Source organism: Corvus kubaryi, unplaced genomic scaffold (assembly GCF_017639235.1).
Source record: "Corvus kubaryi isolate FWS band 111438036 unplaced genomic scaffold, C.kubaryi_AGA036_p1.0 66, whole genome shotgun sequence".
Taxonomy (NCBI): domain Eukaryota; kingdom Metazoa; phylum Chordata; class Aves; order Passeriformes; family Corvidae; genus Corvus; species Corvus kubaryi.
In genome coordinates, this window is record NW_024582054.1 from 14,905,996 (window position 1) to 14,916,517 (window position 10,522).

Consider the following 10,522-nt stretch of genomic DNA (forward strand, 5'->3'; position numbering starts at 1 on the left):
CTTAGGCCTCGGGTCCTTGGTAGCACAATGTGACTAGATGTCCACAGATCACACAACTGATACTATCCCTGATGGCTGCACCTCTTGCTGCCTCCCCTCCAGCAGAAATGGTGCAGTGAGCACAGCTGAAAGAGTACAGTTGGATAAACAGAAAGTTGACTGCTGGAAAGGATGGTGAAGAGCTGGGGGTTGGAGTAAGAGAACCACTCAAAACCACAGCAAATGTTTGCCAAAAAATGAGTATATACACTTAGCAAGGTACAGCTCTTGAAAGGCTGCATCTTTTTGATAAGATACACAGCATAATCTTTCATTGCAGGAGATGGGATACAATAAATGTGCCAACTGGCTTTTCTTATCAATGCAGTCTAAGTTCCTCAGGGAGGAATTATCTTTACATGTAACAGGGAGTCAAGAACATCAACAACACTTGAGCGAGTAATAAAAAATACTCCAAAATTTACTGCTGCAGGAAGAGTTTTTTCAGTTTTTTTAATCCCAGATGTTTTGTACTTTGTCTTTTTATTTTACAGAAATCAATTATAGACACTGAGAGAGTTCTAAGAGAAAATGTCTAGTATATCAAGCTAGATCAAATAAACTTTAAGCATCTACAAGTCAGTGGCCTATATTTTCCAGTAGCAGACCAGATATTCAGGCTTCCCACTCCCTCCCTAACTCTGCCCCTAGCTCTTACACACATCAAACCTACAAAAGTGCATTGTCCTTACTCCAACAGTGTGCCAGTCTGGACACGTTAAATGAAAACCTGAGCTACACTATGATCTTGCCTCTTATTGCCATGATGTGTGCAGTGAAGAGAAAGATTGCCTCAGATAATCCAGAATACAGCAATTCAAAGCAACCCCCTCCCGTCTTTGATTTGGATGTGGTGTGCTTTCCATCATAGCCAAAGGGGAGCTCCTACCTCTGACACACAGGTATGCACTCTCCTTCACCCCAGCCCTCTGTATGTTGCATCAGCAAGAACAGCAACAGCCTCCAGCTTTGTAGCTATCAGAGTGAAGGACGCACGCTACAGGCAACTGGCCTGGCACCCAACGTTGTTGTTCCCAAACACCTGTGTCACACAAGTGCTTTGGAGTTCAGCTGCACAGTCGTTGTAACAACATGCTTCTATCCCTGAGGAAGGGAGACTAGCATTTGGGGCAGTAACCAATGGCCACGGTCTCCCTTGTTCTAATAGGCGTTTGCTGCGTGACCCTGGCTCAAACACTTGAGATTACCCATCTGGAAAATGGATAAACTAATGCAGTAACTTGAGGAGTAGCTTCACCCTTTCCTAGGCGCAGTTCTCAATTATGGTTAGCAAAGTCCCAGCCAGCTTTGCATAAAAATCACTTGCTTAAGGAAGGACAAAACGCTGTTTTGGCTTCAAAACAGACTCGGGGCTGTCCCCCCTGGAGAAGCCCCCTACGCCTCGCCAGTTTGGCAGCCCAGCAGCAGAAGCAGGCTGCTAAATCAGTGGTTTGCCTGAGGAGCGAGCGGAGGCTTGCAGCAGCATGGCTGCTTTCTCTGCACATTCCTCTGGTGACGCTGCTTATTACCCAGCATGCAGATAACCCTGAGTCAAGGCTTTGGTATGAGCGGCGCTGCCAGGAGCTGCGTGCTTGGAATAGAGGGTTACAGTTTAAACTGAGGTGAAGCGCCGTCCCCAGCCAGCTGCACCCTGCCTGCCTCTCCTACTCGGCTGGAGCAAGCCACCCCTTCACCTATTTGCAGAAAAGGAGCTTTCCAGTCCCTCCCCTCCACCCCATCGCTCACCCAGGGCTCATTCCCATTGAGAAGCTCTCAGTCTAATAGTAATCCCGACGAATTTAGCTGCTGCTAATAAATCCCACCCTCTGCCCCTCCCAACCTGCCTCCATGCAAATCCATTTGTAGGTTACTTGAACAATAGCGGAGCTGTAATCAGCCCTCCCCTCTGGCAGCCTGCAGGGAGGGAGGGAGGGGAGGAGGATGATGACAGTGGGGAATTCTGCTCGGCTCCTTGAAGCTGCACAGACATGTTTCATGTCCCCATTCCCATCCCCTGCGCAGAGGCGGGCAGGCAGGAGGGCAGGCAGGCAATCACATGGCTGTCTAGGTCGGCCTGAGCCAGCGGCAAAAAAAACTGAAAGAACTCTTCTTGAGGCTGGCGACCCTCCCCAGCCCAGCCCGGTTTGGTTCAGTTCTGTTCAGTCCCTGCCTAAGCTGCCAAGCCGCAGCAGTGCCAAGCCGCTCCGTGCTGCGGTGGGGCTGCCAGGCTCAGCCTCCACTCACTAAACAAAGTAAAGGGCCTTTGCGCTGGCCAAAAAAAAGAGAAAGATACCCCAGTGAAGCAGACTTGAGGGAACGGGTAGCCTGGCACACCCAGTACTGCCGGGAGAGCAGTGCCAGCCAGAGAGAAAGGCGCAGCTCTCCATTATCGTCCTCCCCCCACTCTTTGGGGACGACAGAAAACCAGTCTTCTCGCTGTTAAAGCTGATCGTGTAGGAAGGGGGCGTTTTCCTGAAAATAAATTGCTATTTGCAGCAGTTCACATCCTAAAGGTTTCTTTGCAAAGGGTCATAAAAGCAGCAGCGAGTGCATATGGCCGAGCAGGGCTAAGCGGGGGCGGGGAGGGCTGTGAGCGGATGCCAAATCAGCTGAAACCTAAGAAGCTTGACCTTCCTCACCTCCACCCCTGCTCCCACCGCCTTCAAAAAACCTTACAAGGGCGCTTCGGGAAGGCAAGGCACACAGCAGCAAGGAGAATGCAGTCTCAGCCCAGCAACAGGCACTGTTGTGCGGCTGTGTCTGCGAAGGGGGAGAGAGGACATTTCAGGGTAGCTGCATTCACTCTCAGCAACGCAGACTTATACCATCATGGTTCACTGCATCGAGCCAAGCAGTCAGACCTTGGAATCCTGAACCTACCTAGCCCCAAGTAGCTCAGCCAGTCCAACCAGTCCCAGACTGCACTGGCCAGACAGACTTTTGGTGAGCATCCTCCCCCTCCCATTCACATGTCTAACTGCTCCCTTCTGCTGTTCACTCTACAGTTCCCTGAATGGCTGAAAGAGAGTGTGTTTGCTGTCAGAAACTTGAAATGACATGTAATCTCCCATGTTTCTTCTCATGGAGCTAGGCGGGCCCATTCCCAGGGAGAAGGAATTCCTGCAGAGCCTCCCAGTCAGGGGTGGCAGCATGGGGCTGGACTGCCCTGTGGCAAACACGTGGAGACAGAGATGTTTTTCTGGCTCATCAGAGGAGCCCTGTGGTAGCCTCACTCAGTGCACAAGTGCCCAATTCTTCTTTTAAGACACACATCTGGGGAGTCACCTTGTATGCCGTTCTTTTCACATTCCCCTATCAGCAGAGACATTCCCTTTCCCAAACTGCATTAGAGGTTTTAAGGCAGGGGCTGAAACAATAAAAGCTTGGCACATGGTTTTCAGACACTTTGAAGATAAACCCAGTAGTGTGTGTTTCTATACAGGAGGGTATAACCATGCCCTCTGCGTCTTGTGGGGGATGGTTTTAAGGACAACTCTGTAGGTACAGAGTTGTTTTGGGTAGAAAATGCACACTGTAATGGATTCTGATGGCTGAACGCCAAGGGGGAAGCTGTTCTGCTTCAAGAATAGCCTTACAAGAGTCAGCACTACAGTGACAGTTCAGTACTCTGCTGCAAACCTACAGGATGTGTCACTTTGGCAGAGAAAGAGGCTGCTAATGCACAACACAATCCATCCTACAATGAATGGAGAATGACTGCATACTGAAAAAAAAAAAGAAAAGAAAATGGCAAGACCTAGGGAAAAGGGAAGCTGCAAAGCAGCTACTGCATAGTAAGCTGGGAACCTGAGAGCTCTGAGGACAAAGCCCTTTCCCTTGAGGGGAAGAAAATCTCAGCTCACAAGACACATAAAGAAGCAGACAACCCTTTTTCCAGTGACTGCTGCAGCTCTGCAAAGCTGTGCTGGCAGCCAGCCTATTTGAAGAGATTGCAGTTTCAAAACAATGTTAGTCCTGACTAGTTTGGGGAGGCCAGCATGCTCATATGCCCAACATTGCTAAGCAAATAAAAAAGATAACAAGTTTTGTATTAAATTACACCAGTTACCATTGGTAAACTCAAGCTCCTGTTGGAATTGTGTAGTATTTCCCCCAAATGGACATAGCATCTCTTCACTGCACAAACACTTCTATCTCCAACTCACACACAGCTGCCAATGCTAAAAAAATAAACATCCAGTGACACACATGTTCTAACCCATTTCTAAGAAAATAGGCTACAAGGCTATTAAAAGAAATGTCAAGAATAATCTAACTGGAAAAAAAAAAAAACCAAAAAGCAAAACACAACAACCCTCCCTGGGAAAATAAACCATTTCAATACTTCCCCATTACAAGAAGGAATGAGAGCACAATAAATGACCACCTGGACAAATAAATTAACTTACACCATTTATTCAAGCAAACATTGGGCTGTACCTTAAATAACTGGCAAGTATGGGGGATGGGAGCATTACTGCAAAATACAGAAATCAGCTGAATCTCTGTACATGAGACTCACTCGGCAGCTCCCTTTTCCTTCTTGAAAAAAGGTTACAACTTGTTTGTCAGCTGAGGACATCTTCAGAAAGAGAAAAACGTATGGAGTGGGTTCAAAGAAATGCTGGCTAATATGCCCAGACTGGCTGCTTAACGAGCCAGAGTAAAAGAAAAGGTCACATGGTTACAAAAAACCTCCATACAACAAACGCCCCGTAGCTATGGTTAACTTTAATTAACTGCAGTATTACAATTCACTTCAAGCTTATTTTCCACCTATGTCTACTGCACCTTACCTTTCCTTTGCCTGCTAAAAACCGAACAGATTAAGTGGGCTTATGTTTCAAAAAATAAGAGCTTCTCTAAAGCTATCTGAAATTTTAAAAATCCACCAAATGGATCTCTTTCTAGCTATAACTACTGATGAATGATATCAAGATTACAGGAGTGGTTCTGTTTATATAAATCAGGGTATTCACACTTCTGTGACATAATTAAATGTTGAATAGCCAGTAGTTCTTCTCTTTTAATGGCAGTTGCAATTCACACATGAATATTACTTCTCCTTAAGTTTAAACTTGAATTTCAACCATGTGTACAATTTTTTTTCTCTGCCAGTCATGAGCTTACAATGTTAGTCCCCCTATCTCACAATTTAAAAATAAACTGCTGTGTGAGAGTTGCATGCTTAGAAATAACTGAAAATAGGATCCGTACAAACCTATACTCTAAAAAACATGTAAGTTTTATCCAACAATAACTCAAATCATATAGCTTGAATCTAACAATTAACTCAAAACATTCTTTTTCTGCATTATTTCTTTGATCCATTACATAAGAACAATATGTTGGGAGATTTTTAAGCACTGATATATCACTTGGCAGAAAAAAATAAATAGATATATACACACACAAAGTCATTGTCTGAAATCACAGATATAGTGATGCCAAATACTAAATCTCAAAGCATAACAAACCCCCACCCTCTCCCCACACACATGAAACAGCCAAAGTGTGTATCTATACAAGACAGCAAAGATCTGTAGGCACACTAAGCATATAGTCTCAAGGCTTCTACCATCCTTCCCACCAGGAATACAAATCAAGTATGTATTAAGACCAAGCAGATACCAAATGCCATCCAGACTTGCCTTTATACAACTATGGGGCTTTTGCGGGTGGGGATCCTTACTATTCAATAAAACTAAGAGCTCATAACCTTTGATACTGTTGCATTTGGAACAGCTCTATGTTCTGCTGATCAAGCTGCAAAGGATTTCTGCAGTGCTGCTGGTTTTGTCTCAGGTTTTCCCCTCTTTCCTCCATTTGCCTCACTGGAAAGGACAAAGTTCACATTAGGTTTGTTTGCATTTTCTAGCTAGCATGAGGCCTGTGTATTTACTTTGCCTGTTGATCACTTAACAGGTATTACACTGCTCCCCGATCTCCAGAAAATGCCAATGTCACACAGAATAGTTAATTATACAAAGAATCACATATAATCATTACCAAAAAGAAAGCATTCACTTCAGTGCTTAAAGAAAGCTTCCTTGCCTGAAAACACAATAAAGCCCCCGAACTGTTCATCAATTCAAGTTATGAAAAGCCAGTGCCTAAATGGGGTAGCAACCCACCAGCTGCAACACCAACTGTAGAAGCTGTTATTTCATGCTACCCTTTTTTGTGCTGTGTTCAGCTACAGTCCTGCCTTACCATGAATTTATGGCTAATGTCCAACTTTGACAATCACTCATAAAATCAACTAAAACTATTAACCACATGATGCTGGGGTTGTTTTGTTGGTTTGGGGTTTTTTTGGTTTTTTTTTTTTTTTTTTTGTGAAAGGAGCTTCGTTTTAAATCTCAAGCCTTACTAAATTGCGCAGGCAATGTATGCATCCTGTATTGCAAACAGCTTGCAGCTGGAGAGCTGGTGGGGGGGAGGAGAAGGGAGGAGGAAATGAGATGCAGGAACAGTAAATAGAAAATGCTTAGTCAGCAACCGTTACTGCAACATTAAAGGTGAAATGTAAATAGGCACAGTGCCAAGATTTAAGTAAGTTTGGTAAGACCATCAACTACATATAAGTGAAAATGTGCATACAAATGCCACAATTATCACAACAAACTGCAGACTCTTGGTATAATGGAGACCTTTAAAAAGGCAACATGGCTTGTGCATACTGCCTAAGCTTTGAGAAAAATAAAACTTGCTACTCAAGAAGTATTAATATCAATTGAATTTATTACAATTTACTAAGCTCCAAGGCACATTACAGTGTTCTGTTAACTACAGAAATGTATAAAGGACAAACAGAGCATGTTTCTCATGTACAGCATTTTGCTCTACTGTTCAAAAGCATCCGTGCATCAATAAAAGCAAAAACAAAAAACACATGAAGATTAAAAACGTTCAGATCAATAGAAACAAACTGAAACATTTTCCTTACAAACTTGCAACAAAAAACACCCTCCCCCCAGAGCCACCCCACCGTTTTGCAACAAAAAAACAAAAACAAAACAAAAAAAAAAGTAAAGTGAAAGACTAACACTCAGGGCTTGTAAAACGTAAGCTGTCACCATTTTTGTAGCAATTTTTTAGGCATCAACACTGGCCTTGGCAAAAAAAAAAAATTTTTTTGTCTTTTTTTGTGTTTTTCTTCTTTCAGAGAAGTGCATACATTTACAAAAATACACACCAGCAGCAGGTAATCGCTAAGGGCTATTAACTTTGTACCTAGCCAACACACTGCCAAAGAAATGAGAACAGGTATTATGTAGTAACCAAACAATATTATATTCTGTTTAACAAAAACCAGCTCTATCCTTCAAATGAAGAAGAGTACATACCTTTGTTTCAAAATATAGAAACATACGACGAAAATAATGTCTATACATAAGACTAACTTTTGCAGTTTGTTATATTCACAATTCTACATCTTCAGGAGTCTGAAGGGATTGGATTTCTTACTCAAGGGTCTCTCTCCTTTTTCACTTTAACGTCCCCAGCTAAAATGGTCGCGATCTCGCCCTGCATAAATGCCCAAGGCACGTTGGAACCGACTAGAGGGCATTTCTCTCCACTGGGGCAGTAGACTTCGCCAGTCGCCCCTTGGGCCTTGATGCTCTCTCTTGAACAAGGGAAGCAGAACTTGTGGCTGGGCACAGAGGGGCACTGAACAAAGTGGGTGTCCTCCAAGCGTTCGTGGCAAATGGTGCAGCACAGGGGCCCACTGTTGGCCATGGGGGAGTCCGGAATGTTTTGGGGGTGCACTTGGTCCATGGCGGGGTGGGTGCTGGGGGGAGGAGGGGCCACTTGCAGGTTCATGTCCCCGTTGCGGGAGGCCAGACGGCGCTGGCCCGGCACCGAGGCCGGCGACACGGGGCTGCTGCTGTTCCTGCGGGTGGACGTGGTGGAGTGCACCGAGCTGCCGTCCTTGGGCGAGTGGGCATTGCCCAGTGTGTCGGCCACCGACATGAGCGCGGCCATGGGGGACTGTCCGTTCTGGGGGGCGGACTCGGGTGGCGTGGTCCGGTTGGAGTGAGGCCCGAGGGGCGGCGGCGGCGGCGGCGGGGGGCCCCCGCCGTGCACCGCCCCGAAGCCCCCGGCCGACATGGTGAGCTTGAGCGCTTCGCTCTGGCTCGCCATCCACTGCTGCCGCTGCTGCTCGTCGCTGAGCTTCAGAGCCCCCTCGGCCGAGTCCGAGGGCTCAGGAGAGGCTTTCCTCTTGCGCATCGCCCCGCCGCCGCCGCCGCCGCCGCCACCGCCAGGTCCCCTAGAGGCGGCGGCCGTGCCCTGCGCCCCGCCGGCCCCGGCCCCCGGCCGCGGGAGACTCACCAGCGCCGTGGGCAGCATGGGGCAGCTGGCGTCCAGGTAGGGCTGCGGCAGCATGTCGGCGCCCACCAGCTCCTTGAAGAAGCGCACAGACTCGGGCAGCAGGTCCCCCAGGAGCCGCCAGTCGCCAGAGCCGTGCTTCTTCTCGTACTCCAGGTACTTGAAGCCCGAGGAGAGGCCGCGGCCGAAGTCCTTCATACAGTCCTGGTACATCTGCTTGGCCACGCCGGAGGCGCTGGAAAAGACGGTGCCGGAGCCGCTGGGGTACTCGATGAAGAGCTTCAGCTCATAGTCCATGCCCGGCTTGGATACGGCGTCGAAGGCAAAGACGCGGCCCAGCAGGGCGTGATCCTTCTTGAAGCGCACCTCGTAGGGCGTGCAGCCGGCCAGAGTGAGCAGCGTGTCCCGCACAATCTTGGGCTTGCTGGCCCACTCCTCGGCCCGATTCCGCAAACTCTCGCTGAGCTCGGCCAGCGCCTCCGCGTTGCGCTGCTTCTCCTTCAGCTCCCGCTCTTGGTCACTGCTGGATACCGAGCCCGGCCGCTTGCCGCAGGCCTCGGAGGACGAGCCGCCGCCTCCCCCGGCACCGCCGCCGCAGGTGCCCCCTTGGGAAGAGGCGGAGGGAGCGGGGGGACCCCCGCCGCCGCGGCCGCTCAGGCCCCCGTGCGGCGGAGGCAGCGCCACGCCGGAGGCGGCGGGGCCGTTCAGCAGCGTCTGCGGCAGCAGGTTGGGGGGCACGTTCATCTGAGCGCCGGCGGCCCCCGGGGGCAGGCCAGACACGAGGCCCCCGTGCGCCCCGCGACGGGAGGAGGAAGAGGAGGAGGAGGAGTTAGGGCTCTGCCGGTTCAGCTCCGGCGGCCCGTCCTCAGGCGGCTTGGGGAAGCCATTGGGCCCCCCCAGTCCGTTGGGCAGGCGGGCGCCATGGCTGCTGCCCAGGCTGCCCGGCGGCGGCGGGTACTCGAAGCGGCTGCGCTGCTCCGCCGCGGCGGCGCTGAGCCCGTAGCGGTCCAGGCTCGACTGGGTCAGCCCCGCCGAGGCTGCCTTGGAGGTGGCATCCACATGGTTGAGCTGCTGCTGGGCCGCCGCCGCCGCCGCCGCTTCCTTGGCGGAGAGCGTCACTGCCTTCACTCCGACCGGCGGCGGGGGGCCCGGGGAGCGACCGTCTTGGAAGCAGCCGTGCGCCCGCTTCAACTGCCGGGCCGTCTCGATCACGAACTCGATGCGGTCGGCCCCCTCGTAATTAACGCAGCCCCGGCAGACGGGCTCCGTGAAGTCCCAGATCATGGCCCAGGGCATGCGGGGCAGATCGCATAGGTAGCATGACTGCCTCCGCGACGAGGACACCTGCGCGGCGGACATGGTGCTGCTGGCTGGGGAGCTGCTGCCGCTGCCGCTACCGCCGGGATAGGGGCTGGCTCAGTCTTCCCCCCCGGGCTGCAGAGGGGGTGGCTCTCCGTACCTGATCCTGTTGCCCCTTCCAGCAAGGGGGATCGTCTGCTTTTAGTTCGCTCCTGCTGCCGGAGATGCCGTCTTCTACCTGGTCCTGCCGCTGCTGCCCCGGTGGGGTGGGAAACGCTTGCACTACTCCTCCGGGGGGCTGGCTGGGTGGGGGTCGCCTTCTAGCCGATTCTGTTTCCCTGCGCTCTCTAGCTCTCCGCTTGCTGCTGCTCCTCCTCCGGGAGGAGGCGGAGGTGCACGGAGGAAGATGGGGGGGTCACCTTCCACCCGCCACGGCTGCCTCGTGAGCTTGCAGTTCGGTACGTGCTGATCCACCGCCGTGAGCAAGACAGGGGCACCCGCACGGAGCTGTTCGGTCTCGGCAGCGGCGGCTTCCCCGAACGCCGGTGGAGCTGTGGCAGCCCGGGAGCAGCAGCGGCGGCGGCGGCGGCGGCAGCAGCGTGGCGAGCGACGCCGCCTGCTCCTCACTCACATCCTCGCCGCTGCTCGCAGTCCGAGCGCGGGGTGCTGCGCGCCGCCGCGTGTGGCTGCGCGCCCCCTCCGCCGCGCCGAGCTCCCCCCGCGCCGCGACGCCCCTCCCCTTCTCCGCGCCACGCTCCCGGCTCGGCTGCACCCGGGCGGGGCCCCGCGTCACCGCCGAGCGCCCGCGCCCCGCTCCCCTCCCCCCGGCCGCCGGCGCAGAGCCCACTTG

General features: G+C 51.4%; 1 protein-coding gene across 1 annotated transcript; it reads right to left on the reverse strand.

Annotated features, from left to right (window-relative positions):
* Nucleotides 1–6,347: 6,347 nt before the first annotated feature.
* On the reverse strand, nt 6,348–10,351 carry IRF2BPL (interferon regulatory factor 2 binding protein like). Its single transcript, XM_042047485.1, has one exon. The coding sequence runs from the start codon at nt 9,730–9,732 to the stop codon at nt 7,510–7,512; it is 2,223 nt and encodes a 740-aa protein (XP_041903419.1). The 5' UTR covers nt 9,733–10,351; the 3' UTR covers nt 6,348–7,509.
* Nucleotides 10,352–10,522: the final 171 nt, after the last annotated feature.